Raw genomic sequence first — 21,882 nt, 5'->3', positions numbered from 1 at the left:
TATATATTGTAGCGGCCAAAATGGCGGCTAGCATTCCGCAGCTTGTTCCCTGACTCTTTGCAAACATAATGGCTTATGCGCCACCTCCGAAGAAGACCACTTGTCGTTTTCTACGATGCCCGGCTAGATACTGACCGAAAGTCAGCTACTGAATTCTCGGAGATTAACGGGAACAAGCAAGCATACTAATTCCGACCCGAATGACCTGGAAACACCGACAATCGACACCTATCTAGCATAGCTCACAAACTCCACCAAATAACCGAATTCCCTAAACACGACCTAAGTTCGTTATCATCACTGGCAGAAATTCCCCAACCTCTTCACCTTCATTCCACTTTGGAAGCCTGATAGACCAGACATTACACGGACAAACTAAAACTACTCGAACGTGAACACACACTTAAGCTTTCTTAACTATCACTAATACATGTTTTTACGGATACAAAGACTTTATCAACGACGTTTATTCAACGGATTACTTAACCTAGATATTTACAACGGTCATTCCGACCGGCCGGCTTAATTTCCCCTGTTCACATCTGGCTACCTAACGTGTGCGGTATTTGCCTACTCTAGCTATTCTTGTGTGTCTGTGCTAAGGTGCTTGCATACAAGGCTTTCTACTTACGGTCTTTCGGGGCTTACGCTTTCAAGCTCTTATTTGCGCTTTCTACGACGATGACGGCGATGGCTAGCACCAGCGATGAATCGTTGATCTCCTGACACTACGGAGTTTCACGTTCATGCACGAGGTTTTGACGGCTTTCTCGTGCCTTGAACTTACTGACAGGGCGAATGACGATCGGAACGGTCGCCTGTAGTGCGTTGAGGGCGTTCGCGACTCCCTATCGGTCTCAAACCGCCGGAGAACTTTGATTCCAGAGCGTAGACTGGATGCGCGACGGAGGCTAGCTTTATCTTCTGCGCTTTGTACGGTATTTGTGGGTTGGCTCTGAATGATATAGCCGTAGCTTGCGCTAGGCTAGACGACACAATTAGCACATATGATGACACACAATTAAAATGATTTACCTTTGAACTCTGACACTACAGTTCAACACGCACAACTTTTACCGCACAAACTTCGATATCTAGCTAGAGTATTTACGGGGAAACATTTAGAAAAAATTACCACTAACTTAAGAACACTTCACGTTTTAATAAACTTACAACAATTACACCACGGAAACTACACAACATCGCGATTCTTCTTCTACCACGGTCTGGGACAAAGTGGACGAGACTATTTCTGAAATCCTTCAGATTAAACTGTCACGGTATGGTTTTGGGAAACGGAAGCCCAACGGTCTCCGCATACTATGTTCGAGAGATATCAATTATAGCTATCTCCTTTTGCTTTCGATTCGAAATTAGTTTGCTCATTTCATTCCGTTATCGTGTCGAAGAATTCAATAGTTGCCTTTCAGTGTTCTCTATCCAGGCAACGAGAGCAAGGATAGTGATTCTCGAATCGATTCGCGCATCAACCTTGCGTAGCGGGAGACCTATTTACGCTTCGAAAGTTGTATGCAATTTCCAAGTATTGTGCGTTGTGTGGTAATTTAGTTCGTTTAATTGTGTTTCGCGTTTCATATAATTTACTACTTCTAAGATTTTTTATACAATCAGGGATGGGAAAAATCAAATTTCCGAAAAATCGAGAATGATCAAACTCACCCGCGATTTTACTTTTAAATTATCATGTGACGTTTGTTTGTTTGTTTGTTTATTAATGACATTTTACACCAGAAAGGTGCATTCGTGTCAGGCAGCGGGGTTTTGAAATACAATTTAGTTTACAATGGCATTACGATCACATTTGATCTTCTTTTTCTTTTTCTTCTCTCTCTCTCTCTCTCTCTCTCTCTCTCTCTCTCTCTCTCTCTCTCTCTCTCTCTTTCCACTTATGTTTATTATTTTGTTCACTTCGAAATGTCGGAGCGAGCCGGTGCGATGATGACGATGTGCTCTTCATCCAGGATTTGCTGTGGAAATAGTGTATCGTGGTAGTATCCGTATAGGAATGTTTAGGTGAAACTTTCCTGTGAGGTACTTTGCCTCACAGTACCAATACCGACAACAGCCGGCACTGGGGATGCGCTTTGTGTGATATTTCTCCGGTGGGACGTCCGTTTTCCGGTCGGAGGATGGTTGAAGTTTGGTGGTGACCTGTGGGGTGCCAGTGCCCCACAGTGCCAGCCGTTGTCGAAACTACTACACGATTCTTTCCAGATACACCGACAACAGCCGGCACTGGGGAAAGGCTTTGTGTAGTGTCGATGTCTTCGTTGCTTTCTCTTTACAGTTGTCTGAACAGCCCAGTTTGGTGCAGGAATGCCAGCAGCTTCGTCGAACTTTCTTTATCGTTTCCCAGGGCATCGGTCAGGCTGATATTGTTTCTTTGTCGCTCTTGCTCGTACGTACGTTGTCGTGATGTGTCGTACGTTCACTTCAGAACCGCAGCATTCGCAAGTGGGTGGCGGGTCTTTTTCTAGTAAAAATGTGTGGGTAAGCCGAGTGTGGCCGATCCTAAGTCGCGTAAGCGCACGTTGGTCAGCTGCACTACCTCGGTCTACCCATCTTTTTGTGTCGTACTTCACTTCCCTCAGTTTCGAGTCCCTTGTTTCGTGCCACTGCACAACAGGAAAGCCCCATATAAAGGTGTGGCCAAAACTACCAAAAGGCCAATTTTAGATTTGGGCGACTAAAATGTGATGAATACATAGCTCATAACCTATATTTCTATAATCAGGACGGTTTTAATTTTTTAGATTTTTCAGGGAGGGGTGGGGGGCGTTCAAACTAGCCCCTCCTAGAAAAGATATTTTTACATTTTTTGGGAAAACGGACAGCTTTGCCATGTTTTCGTCTCAAAAGTAACATATTTATATACCGTTACAAAGCTCTTAAACAGATCTATGCAATAGGCTTGCTATTGTAATAATAGATCCGTCCAGAAATTATTTTTTAGTAGTTTTGTAAAAGCATATTTTACGCAATATTTAACGAACAAAACAGTTTGGTACCCCGCAATACCCCGCAGTAAAACATCATGCACTACACTATTGAACTCTTAAGCTTTGAGGACCATGAATAAAATTCTGCCCAAATTCACAACTTTGTAAGATACATGAATTTTAAAAATTGTCCATTTTTGCCTTTCTCGTGTACTAAGTATACGTAGAAGCCATATGATCGCTCTAAAAGCATTAAAAAAAAGCCTATACACTCATAGCGTTGTATACATATCGACTCATTTCGAAGAATTGAGGTGATGTCTGTGTGTACGTGTGTGTGAATGTCTGTATGTATGTGAGCAAAAATGATCTTAACTCTTTTTTAAGCACTAACTCTAAACCGATTTACTCGCAACAAGTTTCATTCGACAGAGAACGTTGTTCCATTGTTCCCTATTGAAAAAAAAAGGCAGGATCGGACTATGGGCTCAAAAGTTATGGACAAAATACATTTTCTTATAATGTACGAGAAAGACAACATTACCGCTAGGGGGATTAATCAGGTGTTTTGGTGAACTTTTTATTTTTCAATTTTAATCTGAGTTACTTAATAATGTCACTTCAATTGAATTTGGTGACGAACACAATTTACATAACATTTTTGGGGAGGGTTATGTTTTAACGTTGCGCATATTTCGAGAAAAAATCATCTACATATCATATAAAAAGCGTTACTCAGTGAGAAGGGAAGTTTTGACATTACTACATTATTGGAGCGAGTTATAGATTTAACCATAACGCGTCATAACGTGGTGGATGAGAAGTGTGTTGAATAACTCCTTGGCACAATACCTTTTCATAATTATGAAAGAAATCTTAAGAAAATATCAAATAAATGAAATTCTATTTCATTGATGTCACAATATGACGCTGATTGAATCTGTTCTACCGTCCTTTGATGGTTTAATAAGTTCTGCTCAGTGAATTTTCAACACCAGAAGCAGATAGTGGTAATGTTGTCTTTTTTGATGATTTTAGGAAATCTGTGTTGCGTCCATTTGTCTGTGACACGAATATACAGTTTATATGACCATTAGTATTTTATCCAGCATCAAACAGGCTTATTGCAAGCCAAAAAGTGACCAAATTCCGTTGGTTTTGTACAATATGACAAAAATCGATACTATGCCGAAAATTGGCCCCATGAAGGCTCAGAAAAAATATTTTTCTTTTCTATCTATGTTTTAATGATGAATACCACTGTTTATTGCAGGATTCATAATTTTGGCCAAAAATACCTCCTTTTTTCCTATTGTGCACTGGTGATCCCATCGGAGTCGAATTGCCTGCTTTACCGCTCTTAACGCGTCTTCACCCGGAATGGGCATATCTATGGCCGGTTGTCTCCTCGCCTCGTTCGCTAATCGATCAGCCTCGGTATTTCCATTCACGCCGGCATGTCCAGGGATCCAACAGAATCGAACACGTTTGTTGCGGACCTTCTCTTCGACTTCCTGGATCCGTGGGTGTTGATTTCCCGGACTCTAGTGCCAACAGGCAACTGGCCGAGTCCGTGAGAACCACGATCTCACTACCGACGTTGGGGATTGATACCGCTTTCTTCAAGGCATACGCCTCCGCAGAGAAAATGCTGCATGCCTCTGGAAGCCTGAATATTCCTGCGAGGCCGGTCGAGTAAAATGCGGCTCCAACAGTATCTTCACGTTTCGAGCCGTCGGTGTAGACTACTGACGACCTATGGAACCGGGTCGAAAGCAGCTGATGAACAACTGGTCGGACTCTATCCGGCGGATCGCCAGCTCGCACACTTCTCTTCACATCCCACACAATCGACGGTTTTCGTGCGTGCCACACACGGTCGCTCTGCCTCACTAGTTGGCCGATAGCGGGAAACGCTGTTCTCGTAAGTTCGTGTACCCGGTCCGACGCTCGTCGGATTAACGGTAGAGTGCTGTTGTTGCTGTTTTTAGATAAAATCCGGATGGCCATCCTAGCGATGATTTGAACTGCCAGTAGTTCGAATGGAAGGGTTCCAGCTTCGGCCATGACCGAGATGATCGGGCTGGTCACGAACGCTCCGGAAGCGTAACGAACCATTTTATTGTATACAGGAGCGAGTGTCTGCAGTGTGTCTGGCCCTCCTCGGCTCACTAGTCCCACTCCGTACGTCAGCTTCGAAGTGACTAGCGCCGAGCCGACCTGCAGTAACTTTGAACGATTGCCGCGCGGTAGTTTTGTTCCGATCATCTGGAGAATCCGTAACCGGGAGTCGCATGCTTTCTTCACCGCTGTACAGTGCGGCTTGAAGGTTAATGTTCGGTCAAGGGTGACGCCCAGGATTCGCAGACGGTTGGTTTTCGGAATGGCAGTTCGATCAATGGTGATCTGCTTCTCTGGCTCTCGACGCGCGTTGGGGCTACAGTAAAACGTCTGCGATTTCGTCGCCGATATGGAGAAACCAACGCTCTTCGCCCACTTATCCACAGCTTTAACCGCAGTTTGCAGTTTTCGGTATAAGCCTTGTCCTTTTGGCCCTCGTACCACGAGGAGGATGTCGTCTGCGTACACAAGGATTTCGACGCCCACCGGAAGAACTCGAAAAATAGGCTGCATCGCAACGAGGAACAGCGTCACGGAAAGAACGGAACCCTGTGGTACTCCGTTCTCCAGCGGATATTCTCCGGACATGTGTCCTCCTATAGACACCTGGAAGGTGCGCTCCGAGAGGAAGCTCTGCAGTAGGTTAAGCATCCGACCACGTATCCGCCAAGACTTTAAGGTTCGCAGGATGCCGTGTCGCCAGGTGGTGTCGTAGGCCTTAGATAGGTCCAGGGACGCTATCAGACAGTGCTCGTCGGTGGTAGGCAGCGACCTTTCAAGCTCGGCGAAATATGTGTCGGTGCCGCGTCCTGCGTCCGATCAGTCGCCGGTTAATGATTCGCTCAAGAAGTTTCGCCATGCAGCTGGTGAGCGAGATAGGCCGAAAAGCATTCGGACCGGTATCGTGGCAGTTCGGCTTCCGGATGGGAACGACGATGGCATTCCGCCAGCTGGCGGGAAACTCGCCACTGCGCCAGATGTCATTCAGCAGATCGAGGAGTTTCGTTTTCACGGAAATAGGAAGTCGTTGCAGCAGAGGGTACCCAATCGAATCTGGGCCTGTTGAGGTACCTCGCCCTTTGTCGAGGGCTCACAGAAGTTCGCTCAGGGTGATATCTATGTTATACACATCATCGTTGTTGTGCGAAACGTCTATGGACCTTCGTTCAGCTGCCGCTTTCGCCATCTGGAACGATGGAGGGTAGCTGGAAGTCGCCGATCTTTCGCAATAGACTTTTGCCAGTTCTTCTGCCACTTCTTCGGGGTCGTCCGTAAACCCGTCCGCTTGCTTGAGCACTACCGGACGCTGTTGTCGGTTGCCACGCAGGGTATTCACCGTCCGCTATAGTTCGGTCGCCGTGCTGCTTGGTGATATTTTCGCCACAAAATCTTCCCACGACTGCTCCTTCGCCTCACTAATCGCTTTTCGTGCCGCTGCTCGTGCCTACTGGAATTTCGCCAACGCATCGGGTTGGTTCGGATCACCTTGTTGTAGGCGTCGGAGAGATCGAAGGCACTTTCGCCGCTGTCGGATCGCCGCTTTTGCTTCGGGGCACCACCACGGTACCGCTTTCGGTCCAATCCGCCCGCTGGTACGTGGAATAACCTTCGTCGCTGCTGCTATAATACTCTCTGTGAAGCTCTGAATATCCCATTCGGTATCTGATCGAATGGCTTCTACCGTAAGTCGCTCGTATAGCGACCAATCCGCGTGATCGTAGAGCCATTTGCTTCGTATCGTTCGTTGATTCGACCACCCGGGAATGGACACTGTGATCGGGAAGTGATCGCTGTTGTGCGTGTCCGACATAGTTCGCCAAATGAACCTGCGGGCCAGATTCTCTGACCAGATGGTCACATCGATAGCCGAGGTATTCCCGGTGGCCGGGTCGATGCGGGTGTGTGAACCGTCATTTAATATGACTAGGTTGTGCGTCAATGTGTTTTCGGCGATAAATCGGCCGAGCGCGTTCGATTGGTGAGACCACCACGCGAGATGGTACGCGTTGAAGTCTCCCAGAAACAGCACTGGAGCTTCCAGCTGTTCAAATAACTGACCCAATGCGGCCTGAATATGCGTAGAATTCGGCGGGATGTAGACAGACACTACCGTTACTTGGATCGGCGCGTGGATGCGTGCAGCGATGAGGTGCAGGGTGGTGTCAATCTGCACACGCTGGAACGGTATGCCTTCTTGGATGGCAAGGCCAACCCCGTGTTGCCAGTAATGTACACTGTTCCATTCCAGAAGCAACGTGTAGTGCCTGCCGACGAAATCTGGTGGGACGACCGTTTGGTTAACTTTCGTCTCCTGCAGTGCCACGACGCATGGCTCGAGATCGGCGATGAGGAGCTTCAATTCACTGATGTTGGCCCTGAGGCCACGCAGGTTCCACTGTAGGGCGAAAACGCCGCCAGAGCGGCTGTCTGTGATGGAACAAGTGACGGACGACGACGTGGATGTTCTTCTTGTCGGCGGGTGGACTGTGGGAGAAAAGGATGGTGCGATAACCTCGGCAGAAACCTGAACGATGCTGGAACTTGCATGTGCATTACACTAGTTCTACCAATACCGACAACTGCCGGCACTGGGGATGCGCTTTGTGTAATATTTCTTCGACGTGACGGGCCTTCTCCGGGTGAGGTAACTGCTGTGATGTGTTGTTGACCTGAAAGGGTTTTCGGGAGAGTATATGCACACGGGTGGAAAAAGCGAGTACTGCCCTGTGGGACGTCTTGCCCCACAGTGCCAGCCGTTGCCGAAACTACTACACGATTGCTTCCAGATCTACCGGCAACAGCCGGCACTGGGGAAAGGCTTTGTGTAGTTATGTCTACTGCTTCGTTGTTGGGTATGCCGCTTTCATCGGATGTAGGTGCTGGATGCTCTATATTTGCTGGTGTAGGGCGGCGGCCAGGGCATAGGAGGGCTACCCCTCCTCCCTGTCGTCTATCCCGGAATGTCGATGTCGTGATGCTGTTTGTGGTTTCAGTTCTTGTGCTCGCTATGGTCGTTAGTGTAGGGCGGCGGCCAGGGCAAAGAAGGGCTACCCCTTCTCCCTGCCGTCTATCCCAAGTTTCCGGTATCGTGGTGTAATCAGTGTGTCCATCGGCTACGGAGGTGAATTCGCCATCAACGGGTTGGGGTAAGACGTCCCGGATGACTCCTTCAACCTGCCGTACTTGCGTTGGAAAAGGTACTACACTTTCCCTACTTCCGAACCGATTAGTCTCGTTGTCCGTGTTCGTGCCTTGGTCATCATTGGAGTTCATGCGATGTTGGGGAGTGGAGCTATCGAATACCTTGGCTAGGACAGGTCTCCAGTATCCCCGACTCCTCACTGGAGAAATCCATTTCCGTGGGGTTGTGAGTGATGGCGGTCTTTTTCGGCGGCGGACTCAGATCTGGGGAAATGACCGGTTTGTTGTAATTATACTTCACAGGATGCCCGCGCTTGGATTCTCGAGCGGCTGGAGAATTGTTTCACGATCGGGTGAAAGGGCCTGTTGTCGTGGGGACTGGTCATTGCTGGTCACCTGATTTTTCCTGGCTGACGGTTGTTTCGCTAGTGTGGCTCTGTTTGGGTTGACTGGCTTGCTGCTTCGTTTGTTTGATGAATGCCATCATTTGGGCGATCTTTTCATCCTTCCGCTTGCTTTCTTCCAGCAGTCTGGCGATCTCCTTGTCCTTTTTAATCATGGCCGTTTCTAGCTCCTTCAGCTTTTGTTCGATGGCGTTCTGTTGTGCTGCTGCCTGTGCGTAGCTTCCACTAGCTTGCTGGTTGACACGCTTTCGGGCTTCCGGAAAAGTGATGTTGTCTCGCACTTTGATTTTTACCACCTCGATTTCTTTTTTATACACGGGACATTGGCGGTTGGTTGTTCGGTGGTCACCTTTGCAACTCAGGCAAGATGGTGCCTTGTTACATTCTTCTCCGTGATACTCGTCGGAGCAGTTGAAGCAGCGTCGTTCGTAGGGGCATCGTAGGCGAGTATGACCGTAGCTGAAACATCCGTAGCAGAGCATCGGGTTTGGAAAGTACGGACGGGTGGCAACACGTAGAAGGCCAACTTTGATGATGCTCCGGGTATGTAGTTTTGGCAAAGGTAAGTATAAGGGTGGGAGTATTAACTTTCTGGCCGTTCTGGTTTTTAGTGATCCGCTGAACACGGACAACTGTGTCATTTACCAGCTCCACCAGGATGTCCTTTTCCTCCATATCGAGCAATTCGAAGCACGAGATGACACAACGGCTAACGTTCAAGTTTGGATGCGATACCACTTCTACCTCGATTCCGTCGATGAGCTTTGTCAGTTTAAGTAACTTTTGCACTTGGCCCGGGTCACGGACACCTCGGCCGGGTCACGGAGCTCGATTACAAGACTTAATATTTTTGAAACAAGTTATATCCTACAGTATTTAATAATAAATTATAAAAAAGAACCTTCTCGAACCACATAGATAAGCTTGTGGGCCGGTTATGACGTATTTTCTACCACGGTGTGCGGGCCACAAAAAATAGAGCCAAGGGTAGGCTGACCATACGTACCGTATTTAACGGGACAGTCCCGTTTATTAGACCTTATTGGGCTGTCCCGTCGTATTCTAAAAAAAATCTCAATTTGTCCCGTTTTTTCATCGATTTTCCCAAAGAGCTCCAATATATCATTCAATATTTTAGGCAGGAATCTAAAACCAAATACTAGGAAAGTGGAAGAAATTCATCAGAAGAGTTTAAGATGTTATGTTATTAGTGTTGCTTTTGAAAGAATGATATCTATGTCGCTTTGGATTTTACATAGATCGACTCTTCTTAAGATTTTTAACAGTTACTGACAACAGGTGACAATGGGAGATTTTTCATACACTTTCATTTTAATGACTTTTTTCTGTTTATTCCGGACCGAAAATTTGGCCAATTTCGTCAATGAATTGAACGGAACCGGTAACTTGGTAGGCAAGTATATCCAGAAAATCAGGTCACGCCTCAACTTCAATAAAATGAAGCGCAAGGATTGACTTTCTAATTTCCAGATTAAGTTCATTTTCGATTTTTTTTCTTGGGAAGTATGAAATTCTATTTTTTTAGTTTGCTTTACCATATATTTTTCAATCGTTCGAAAAGAATTGAAACATAAAGAATCATTCAAATTATTTCTGAATAATTCTGAATATTTCGAAATCGCCAGTTATAAAAAAAACGACGACATTGAAAAATAGTTTATAAATCAGCTGACCAAAATCGAGTTTAAGGCAAACCGAGGGAAAATTTGTTCGGATTTCGGTCCTCACGTACTTTAAGGCTCTCTCAAATGTATAACTGGGGTCGTGGGATCAAACCCCACCGAAGGGGCGGTTACCCTCCAATACCTTTTCCGAACTAAATCTATCACATGTTGTACATATGCATAATCAAGTTTCAGACATAGTAATTAATTTCCACTCCGGGTGGCTTAATACCCGGCATATAGGCAATTAACTTTGAATGTACTGATCTCGAGTGGCGATCTCTCTTCGCTTGTGTGGTCGTGTTGGGATCTGACGACCAAACTGGCACAACCTCACACAACCCTACTTCATTGAGCGCCGTTGCTGATGAAGCAAGTGTGTAGGAGCCGGACAATACTAAATACTCATCCTACTTGGTTGACATGATGTGTATAAAAATACATTTGAGAGAGTTAGTTCTGAAAATGTATTGCGAGAGATCGGCTGGTACCTGGTGCTGGGAATTTGGTTTCATCAGTACCCGCTAAGCTGCGGTGGACGACGGAGGTCCTTCGTAGCTTAGTAGGGAAAGCACCTGTCATGCGAACTGGGGTCGTGGGATCAAACCCCACCGAAGGGGCGGTTACCCTCCAATACCTTTTCCGAACTAAATCTATCACATGTTGTACATATGCATAATCAAGTTTCAGACATAGTAATTATTATGTTATTAGTACGGGTAAATTCGACACCTGCCATCGAATCACAAAATACTTCTGTTTTATTAGACTAATCATTCGCATAATATAATTCAATTATTGAAAAACGAGGCACCGGGGAATATAAGTTAATCATAGACTGATGACTAACCATATCATCATTTTGCGTGACAATAGGTCTACGGGGTAATATTGAGTCATCAAAGAAACCTGCAGGTCGAATAACAATAACGCTCAAAGAAGAACCGTATTTTTAGGCTTACTTTGCTCTTAGATATATTCAATCCGTTCTCTAGTATTGTTCTTTGGTGATCCAACTTATAAACAACTTTTTAAAATAAGTGAAATTTAAATGTAGGTCAATATTTACAGTATTTAGTAAATTTGTTACTAACATTCTTATACTCTATATATTTTTCACCCGAGCCACTAAAGCAGTGGTGCTCAGCACTTTGGGCGTTTTTTTCCTCAACTTGCATCTCAATTTTAACACCAATATTCGTTTTAATATTCTCAGCTGATAGATATAAGCTTTCGTCCAAGTACTAACTTGTAAGGTGGAAGCTCATTTTTATTGTGTGGCAAGTAAATTTAGGGAAAAAAACCCTGATTAATCCACCTAGCGGTGATGATGCCTTTCTCGCTCGTTCAAAATGGTTGATAAACATATATGAAAAGTCTAAAATAACAATTGGTGAATAAGACTTCTTTTTCACATTTGTTTATACCAGATGAACCGGCCCAGGCTCGAAAATCTCGTAAATAAAGATAGATAAATAAAGATAAATAGATTGAATTGAAAATTCACATTTGTTTATACACATTGTAATAATTGCTGCCGGATGCAAATTGTTGCAAGCAAATCGGATGAGGTTAAGTCTCCGAAAAATGTGATGAGGTTGTGCAATTGCACAAATTGAGTTTCAGACATATAGTATATAAAAATTTGTATTTTGGCCATAACTTTTGAGCCCATAGTGAGTTCGGCCTGATTTTTAATGTGAAACAATGGGACAGGATTCCCCGTTTAAATAATCGGTTCAGGATAAGATTTCGAAAAATGAGTTAGATTTTTTTTGCACACACACGCACACACATGCACATACACACACTTCTTCTCCTTCGTATCGTTTGCTTTGAATACGAGAAAACAAAAAAACGGTGGCGAGAAAAAACAAATCTCGCTTAACTTTTCAAAAGGACCTAAGTAACATTTTTTTCATCAATTAATTTGAATAGCGCAATCAACAGAAAAACATGAAAGCTTTCGATTGCAGTACTCAAATTAATTCATGAAAAAAATGTTACTTAGGTCCTTTTGAAAAGTTAAGCGAGAAATGTTTCCAGTTATCTAACTTTTGAGTGCTTTCCGTTTTGAAGCCAGAATCCAGCTGAAATTGTTGTTTTGAATAATATGATTCTTCATATAGATAAAAATTCAGTTGACCTTTCCCGTCAAAAATTGTATTTCGTTTCATTGTTTCAGTCGACTCTTTAGCTTATTTAAGATCAACTTTCCCAAAGAAAATATGGGTTTTTTGAAGCCTCTAACTAGGGGAACGGTTCGGCACTTCATCTCATAGCTCACATTTTCATCCCATCAAAAACAAAGCAATGAAAAGGAATTTGGTTTGTTTCTTATTTTTGTGATTTTTTTCAGCAGTAAGCACGCGTGTTAGCAAAAAGAAGTGACGAGATTGGTGCTGTATTTCTTTGTTTTGCGATGTTATGAATATATGTTCAGTGAGATGGAAAATGGAACAGTTCCCCTATTAAATCGAAAACAAAAACCGAAAACGTGTGCACGTGTGAACCGGGCCAATCTTAAAAAACAGCACAATCTGATCAGAATTCTACTGGGGTTGCTTTTCTTTATATGGAAAGCATTTCGCAGTAATTAGTATGAATGTATATTTAAAATTGATTATTTTAATTTCTAAACTGATCTAAAACTATTTATCAGATCACTCTACAGGTAAACTATCCAAGTACAAAATCTGATAGATTACGCGTGACAGAGCTAGTGTTACCAAAATCAGCATTCTTGAGCTCATATTGTGCAATAATTTATATCGTAATGATAACATACCTGATATACTATCGAAAAATCGTAAATCGTTGCTTGCCTTCGTGTAATTTGTTATGGATTGTGGCAAGGATGTTTTCGATTTAGTATTATGCCTTGCAACAAAATGACAACTTTTGTGATCATTTTCCAAGGCTCTCAAAGATGTGAAAAATTTCTCCGCAGTACAAATAGCACGTGCTATCCAAGCATTCATTGCCCGAATGTACCACGTGGCGCCCAAATTAAAAAAATATTGAATTGGCTTTTTTTCTGGAGGTATGTTTTTCTTAGGCGACTATCTGGCGCGTATTTTTCGTTGCGACCAAAAATGAGCGGAGGAGTAGATTTTTTTATGAGCTGTACAGTAATATAGGTTCGATAATTTAGTAGTTTGTCTATAACTAATTCCAGAGGTTAAATTTCAAACGTGATATGTGGAGGACTTCTAGAGCGAAGGTTTTTACAACTCTGCCTAATTGTTGTTTCTACTGTACTAATAACAGAGTTATAGCGCTAGTCTCGTTGCAGTAACTTATTATACGACTGATCGACATTTTGGATTATAGAAAAGTTTGGATACTTTTTCTACTAACTTCCAAAAATAGAAAATTATCTCCGAATCCTTCCAAAACTCAGTTTCTCCTACATAATCCGAGTGCTTTACAAACGAAATTAATATCCTATGGAAAGAACCACGCGAATAAGGTTGATATAATGATATAGCCATTTAAATGCGAGTGTTCGAAATATGAGTCATTTTCGGCACTTGAGTCAAAACGGTTTATATTTTTCAACGTCAGATTATATGCCACCGAACCAAAGCACAGCACCCGGTGCGTTACAGCACGTATGCACAAGCAGCCGATGTCTTGATGCAGTGAAATAGTTATTTATTGCAAATCGCGTAGCCTCTTGTTCTTCGAACACTGCTCTCTCAAGAAACAAAGGTAGCTCGTTGGTAACGTGATAGGCTCTCATTCAGAGGATTTATGCTCGATCCTCGTGTAAGTCATCTTCTTTTTTCAAAACTCATATTTTCTAGGTTGTGGTATACATAATACGCATTGCAAGAAAAATTTTGAATGTATTTCATATTTTCCATGCTAATAATCAATGGAACGTAATGCTGTGTATTGTTTATATTTATATTCATGACATTTCTATAATTGAATCCATCTGATTATTTGGAATAGGGGGAAAGACGGCTTTGGCAGGTTTTGTTCTATTATTGGCAGGGGGGTTTTTGTCGACCAAATTTTATGAAATTTGGCCACAATATTCTTTGATATGCAAAGAATGTTTAGGCCAAATTTGAGCCTAGTCAGTCATAAAAAACCCCCCTGCCAATAATAGAACAAAACCTGCCAAAGCCGTCATTCCCCCTATTTGAAAGAATTCAGGTCTGAACTTTAGATGATGGAGGTAGGAAATGAAACATAAATACATAAATTGAGAATCGATATGTACTCAGTTTTCTTTAATGATTGTTAGCAGAAACAAAATAGCTTTTGATTTATCTTGGTAGTAATCAAACTTGCCCACCGAGTTTCAGTAGACAGTAAACATAAGTAGGAAATTATATTCTATTCTATATTCAATGCACAAAAGAAAATATGCTTTACTGAATAGAAAAGATATAATTATTCAATAAAATTAGAAGCTTGCGAGTTTATGGTGCAGCAGACGCTATATCCAAGGAATTGAAACCGGGGATTTCCCTCTGCGCGTTATTTCCGCGGAGCTATCCAAAAATTTTTTTTTCCGTTATACATACTCATGATTCAGTTTCCCCAAATCTCATTTGCTCGGATCAACATTCAACCCAGCTGAGCTAAAAATAGAACATTGCCGCACGCAATGCGATGTGTGTTGGTGATGCTTCCTTCGGCAATATTCATCCGACGGCAAGAGACTGAAGCGAATGCGCATGCGTCCCGCGTCTTCCCGCACACCAGCTGCGCTCCCATATGCTGATTGAACGCCACAAAGAATGATGCATGCATATGCGTAAAAATAGAACAGAAGCACGGCTTGCCGCTGATGCTACGATGGTTAGGCCGACCGATCCACAGTGGCGGAAACCCAGAAAAAACCCAAAACAAATCGTTCTTTCGTGAAGCTGATATTATTTTAATTTTGCACATTTAGTCAATGAGATAATTCCTCAATTTGTTAATTGTAGTTGGAAAATTTAATTTTTGGTGACTTGGTTCAAGTTGATGGTGTAAAGTATCTCCTAAACATATATGTATGGAAAAATTAAATTTGACTAAATTTTGTATCGGGAAAGATTCGGAAAGAACTGATAGGATTAAGGAAGCTAATTTCGTCTTTTCGTCATAGTCTCGAAAACCAATAAAAGAGACGCTTTTTTGACAAACTCATTCGTATCAAATCTTAAGCTCAGGAGATACGTTCTGCTATAGTGGAGCTCTAGCAAATGGATGTTGCTTTCGATGGTTTTAGCCCCTATGACGATGGACGGAAATACCTGCCGTGTCCCTATGATGCATTGAAATATATATTTTGTCACTTAACAGTGGTTAGTTTGGCGAATTGCGCCTTGCTGCACCAAAGCGGGAAATTTACTGTTTCAAGGTTAGAATTAAGACGCTGCTGTGATCCTAAGTCATGGGCTTCCGGAAGTCTTTGGATAGCATAGCATATGTCGGATAACTATTTAAATTTCAAAATGAATTCAGCGTTACAAAATTACTGTTGCTAAATTGTAAGCGCAATCGTAGGTTTAGTCGAGCATTTGTATGGGGGACCACCACTGCGCGACGGCACATTGCCATTCCTTCTTTTTGGCGCATTCGAACGGGAGAGCGTTGAACGTGTTAAACGAAGCACGATGCTTTTTGAAATTGCTATATGAGGACTGAGGAGTATTTACAGGCTGTTATATAGGGTATTTGTGCTTTTCTTAGCGCTTGATAGCAATAAGACATGAGAAAAGTTATGTCTAACGTTTAGCAGAGACGAGGATTTTTATTGAACGGATATCCTATCGTAAAAAGGTCACCCCAAATTACTATTTAGTAATTTGCATAGGGCACCCGTAACCTGAGGGGTTCTTATTGATACTTCCCATTATTATACACATATGTGTCTACTAGTTTGGATGTAATTATGCAATTATACCAATATAATTTTGCATTAACATCCTCGAATCAATAGTGAATCTACTTTTATCTCAACTAAAGTAACAGCGTATCCAAGCGATTTCAATAGTTTATCTATTAGAGCATCATTACTGGGCGCGAGTGTTTTGATCATCCTCGAAGCGCTGTCATTTTAGTTTAGTCACTCTTTTTCGCACTGGTCACTATTTTCGGTTATCATTTTGGTGGCTGCATTCCGTACAGGTGACGTTTAATAGTTCATCAAATAGCAGCGCTGTTATCGCGCTACCAAATTTGATCACTTGTCCGCTGCGCTACTGTTTTAGCAGCGCGTTTAGTAGCGACCGGAAAAGTGTCAAGTAATGATACTGCGCTGCCAAACGGCTTATACTCACCACCGGCAATCTTGCTCTAAGTTAATGTATTGAAACTGTATATTTTAATAACCAACGGTAAAAGCTAATATTTTCTTTTCTCGATTCATTAATACTTCCAGTATAGGAATCGGTACCCTAGCAGGATAAACTCTGATGCTTATAGAGGTAATGAATATATGCCCAATTCGATGATTTATATTTGTATGTATCTTGTCACATGCTATGTGTATTGATGGTGCTGTGGTGTAGTAGCCGCTTCCCGATCAAGAGATCACGAGTTCGAATCCAGATTGGAGCATTTTGCTTTTTTTTTTTGCACGTAAAAACAGTTTTTTGGCCATAACTCCGAAACGCAAAGTTCAATCGATCTAATTTTAAATAGGAACCAATGGGACTGCATTCCGCGTCGAATGCAACTTGTTGCGAGCAAATCGGATAATGATAAATGCCCAAAAACGTGTCTCACATTTTGTACACATACACACACACACACATACACACACATAAAGACATCACCTCAATTCGTCGAGCTGAGTCGATTGGTATATAACAATATGGGTCTCCGAGCCTTCTATAAAAAGTTCGGTTTTGGAGCAGTTCTATAGCCTTTCCGTATACTTAGTATACGAGAAAGGCAAAAACGCCCAAAATGCTGAGCACCACTGCACTAAAGAAACTAAATAAAATATGATATGTGGTGATGATTTTAAATATATAAAATATTGTTCAACCATCGTTTATGAGTGACCCCTAAACATGAATTTCATACACAAATATCAAAATGAATTTTGTTAAACATTTTCAATTATGGTGTAACATCATTTAGAATTGTTCTGATGTTCAATTCCATAACGACTTGATGTGTCGGTTTTACCCTCATGTGGTGTCGATCTTACCCGCACCCCAGCTGTTTGGGCTGGAAGATGGACTGTTCGCGTTTTCATCATAAATCAAATTCTATCAAAAAATATTGTCCTGAGACCTCATGGACTGATGCATGAAGAGCCAAAGTATGCTTGTATGAAATTTCTAGACCGGAATATTGCTTCATAGATTGGGGAGCTGTAAAGTTGCTTAAGGTGTCGGTTTTACCCACTTTTCCCCTACCAAAAATTAATAAGGATGAAAGATACGGATTTGATTTTTGCTAAGTAAAGAATTTTTTCTCCACCGTCTCATACCATGAAAATGGTCAACCTATACTCCATCACTAGCATTTGACAATAAATATCAACGGCTCAGTAAAATGTAATTCCAGGTTAAATAGATACGAAAAACATTCGAAAATAACTAAAAATTTAAAAATTGTTATATTTTATCTTATAACCGCTGTATCTCAGAAACTGTGCACCTTTTCCATTTAAACTTACTTTCATACGTACTTTTATAAAATCGAGTCGATAAAAACGTAAAAAAAATCGACCATTTTTGAAAAACCAACTTATTTAAAAAAAATATATAACCTTCTTGTCCATCATTTATCCATTATGATCAAGACTGCAAAAAAGTACAAATATTATCTGCTACAACATATCAAAAAATAACAAATATTGAAAATTTCGTTTTTAAGAAAATTAATTTTTAAGATTTATTTTCAATGATTGAACAATTTTTTCACAGGGTATATTGTTTACACATACCATTAATGACTCCTAAAACATTCTCGAAGACAACAAGCCGTTTCCATGTTATATTTTTTGAAAGTGTTCAAAGTGTTTTTGCTTAAGCCTTTGTCAAAAGTTAGACTAGAGTTAAAATGGCAAATTAATGATGCAAATTATGTTTTTTTATCACAAAGAATGAATATGCAAAATTTCAGGGAAATCAAAAAATACAAAAATAAATCGACCTTCGATTTTACAGAGAATTGCTCATTCAGGACAATAATTCATTGTCGGTTATTTACCGTTCTGTCGAATACAATTCGAGAGTTTGTTAAGCTATCGGCGCTAAGTAAATCAATTTCATTTTTTATGTTTTGTGCATTCATAAACTCATGCTTCACGACAATGCTGCTCATTTTCCACGACTTTTTTTCAACGTTGTTATCCATTGCAAATCTTATTCGTACCACCTCACTGTAATATTCATTCCATGACTAATACAAGCTTCCCAGTACAACAGACTACTGTGCCAAAGCAAACGTTGGATGGAGTACGGTTCGCGATGGTTATAAGTGAAGAGACTTTAGCAATTAACACTTGAACGCTGATGAACCGCAATGTTCTACAGTGCTCTATCTAGATTGGTTTATCAAAGAAAAGCCGGATCATTCAATTCGAATGAAGCCGAACAATTTACTCCAAATTGGAGCAAAACAAGGCTTCCAAAACAGAACAATGGAACGTAAAAGAGGGCAGGAACCACCTGCTCGCTCAATAGCGCGTATCGGCCGGTCATAGTTCATCATTGAAAACTGCCTCATTTGAACGAGACAATCGCATTGGATGTGCCGCAGTCCGAGATAGAAAGGGGGGATACAAGTCAAAGAGGCGTTCACAAAAGGCACCATCATCCGTCGAGTGGATAAATGGCAACTGGGGAGCGATGGAAAATTACTCACCTTTCCTCGAACACGCTTTTGTTGAACACATTCACCTCACAGCAGGATATCTGCCACAGTCGCATGGCAGTCTCGACTCTCTTGGACGGTATTTGAGCAAACCTTTCTAAAGCTTCATTACCTTCGATCGCGATGAACATGAACGCACCTGTAATTGAAGTATACATAATAGATGAGTACAAGTGGTGAGCAGCATGCCGAGCACTAGCAATGAGGGGCAGTGAACTAACGGAACCAGAAAATTGCCGACAATTTTCTAGGTATGAGGTTGGCAAATGGAGGGGAGATGTAGATAAAAGCAGATCGGAAGCGACCCGGTGTAGTACGTTTTGAAAATGTTCTTGAGACAGAAAGTAGGGTTTATGTGCTTTTGCACTTTTTTCCATTCACTAAGTACAAGAGAATATGAATTTCTATTCCATCAGTAACTTCCTAGTTCTTTCAGTTACGCAGAGGTAACGACGGATGCAAAAATAGGATGCTCAACATGATGAGTGGTTACACTTGTACATGTATTATATGAGTGATAAAAAGGTTCGTAAGTTCATAAACTATTGAAAATTGAAGTGGCACATGTGCGTTCGAGTAAGTGATACTGGTCTCGCTAGTGGATTTGTTGTCCGAGCAGGCACCGCAAATCAAATAGATGCAGAGATATAGTTTCCGATTTTCATATAAGTCTTGTTTAGGTCATTTAATTGAAAAATAACAAAATATGGAGAATCGTTTTCTTCTCGCTTGAAACTTCGTAATCGACTTCATCAACAATCGGACTAGGTAGGGATGTGCGCCGATGAGAATATCGTCGGTGGCAGCGACGCCACCGAAAGCCATTTCAGCCGACGACGACGACAATCTGCGTTTATTCCTTTGAGAAAATTTTCTGGATGCAACTTGTAACTGATTTTTTTGGAACCAAAAGTTTTGTGAGGCTTAAAACGATATTCTTCTAAAAAATATACCTTTTCGAATGAAATTGTTTGGATTTTTCAAATGAAATGGCAGCCTTTAGTTTGAATCGCTAAAAATAAAAATAAAATCCATTGTATAACATGGTAAGGTACCCCGCGGCAAGTGAAAATAGGGGTAATTGGGTACTATGACTGCCGATGAAGCGATGAACGTTTTTAATGGTAACAATTTCGTAGATGTTTCCAGTCGTGAAGTGACTGTAGCTCACACAGTCTTCAAGTTACAAGTTACTTCAAAACCAGACGCTTTACCGGTTTTCCCTGGTTCTTCAACGGATCTTCACGGTTCAAAAGACAAGAGGGTTTTTGGTTGAAATGGCAACTATCATTGGGCTCATATTTGAGTGAAGTATGTCAGCTAGGTCTGAAGGGCCTTTTTCTGGAGGTGACCCCACTCTCGTCTCCAAAAACAACACAGGGGGATAGATGGGAATTATGCTGATTGGACTCTCCCGACATATATGGATCATCACAACGAGATATTTTTTTTCGGCTTGAAGCAGTAAACGGAGCATCCTTACCAGCAGCTCCTTTTTTGATGAAAAAAGTCCTTTAAGCAGTATCTGGGAGCGAACATTGACTCTACTTTCCCCGAAGGAGAAGGATGTTCGTACGCCATCAAAGTAAGAAATCCTGGGCACTTCGACAAACTGTTGCTAATGGACAAGCTGCAAAACGGGGTACAATATGGTCAAATTAATCGTTTATTGTCGAGATGTTATTGTCCTCATCGAGGATGAGTTACTAGAGGAACTGAGGGAGCAAAATATAATACAGATCCACCGGATCACAAGAAACGCTGGTGAACGAAGGGATAGTACTACTTTCCTCGTCGTAACATTGAATTGGACCTCAAGACCGCAGTTTATTTACTTCGGTTTCTTGAGGTGCCTTATCCGTCTCCCATGCAGTACTTTAAATGCTGGGAGTACGTTCACACCAAAACTCCTGAACTGTGCTACTAGAGTCGACCGGGATTGTACCTACCTCGAGCCATAGACACATCTTTCAACTGGAAAAGAGGGGTCTCCAGTAGCGTTGCGAGCAAAGGCGTAGGATTGCCTATCCGGAGAAGGCGAGTTCGATTCTCGGTCCGGTCTAGGATGTCTTCGGATTGGTTTCTCGACACCCTAGGCATAGTGTATCTATTGTACTTGCCACACAAGATACATACTCATGCAATGGCAGGCATAGAAAAGCTTTCAATTAATAACTGAAAAATTTGAAGCTATGATGGAGGAAAGCCTCCAGAGGAACGCCGAGCTACAGAACAAGCTCGACAGTATTGGCTTCTTTCTGCAGCGCAAGCTCCTTAGCCAATCGGAGCAGATGAATTGATCTCTGTGGACGATACTCTTATACTCGTCTAAAACCCGGACGGGCTTAGCTCTGCCCTCGAAAACTCCATCACCTCTGTCGAACCCACCCCTCGGACTATGGCCAACACTGACTCCCAAGACGACACTCAGATCTCCCCTGACCCCGTCGTCCTCTCTTTCCACCGCATTAAGGAAAGACGTACACCAACCACAAACTCGACCCCCACCGGGATCTCCAAAGTAAGAGTTTCTTATCAATACTATGAGTTTATTGTTGCCGGAAGGAGATGCATTGCCAATACATCTACAGACCTCGCCGCCGATCCCAAAAACCGGCGCCTGGTAAAGGCCGAGGACGAAAAAGCGAAGAACGGAGCCCTGGGTCGTCGGGGCGCCGGTAGACCGGACGTCAAGACCCAACCAGAACGACCTGGTCGACCTCGGCATCC

The 21,882-nt window shown here is 42.4% G+C and overlaps 1 protein-coding gene across 5 annotated transcripts in view; it reads right to left on the bottom strand.

Moving 5' to 3' along the window:
- The window catches only part of LOC134219137 (potassium channel subfamily K member 18), a 185,978-nt gene that overhangs the window by 85,556 nt on the left and 78,540 nt on the right, over positions 1–21,882 (bottom strand). For all 5 annotated transcript variants that reach the window (XR_009981493.1, XM_062697836.1, XM_062697835.1 and 2 more), the window contains one exon: positions 19,144–19,291. Coding sequence is in view for 4 of the 5 variants with exons in the window: in XM_062697836.1 (XP_062553820.1) it covers positions 19,144–19,291 (148 nt within the window). In the remaining variant the exon portion in view is untranslated. The remainder of the gene's footprint in view (positions 1–19,143; positions 19,292–21,882) is intronic.

Source organism: Armigeres subalbatus, chromosome 3 (genome assembly GCF_024139115.2).
Source record: "Armigeres subalbatus isolate Guangzhou_Male chromosome 3, GZ_Asu_2, whole genome shotgun sequence".
Taxonomy (NCBI): Eukaryota; Metazoa; Arthropoda; class Insecta; order Diptera; family Culicidae; genus Armigeres; species Armigeres subalbatus.
The sequence above is the reverse complement of the archived record's forward strand: the minus strand, read 5'-3'. Positions and strand labels throughout refer to the sequence as shown.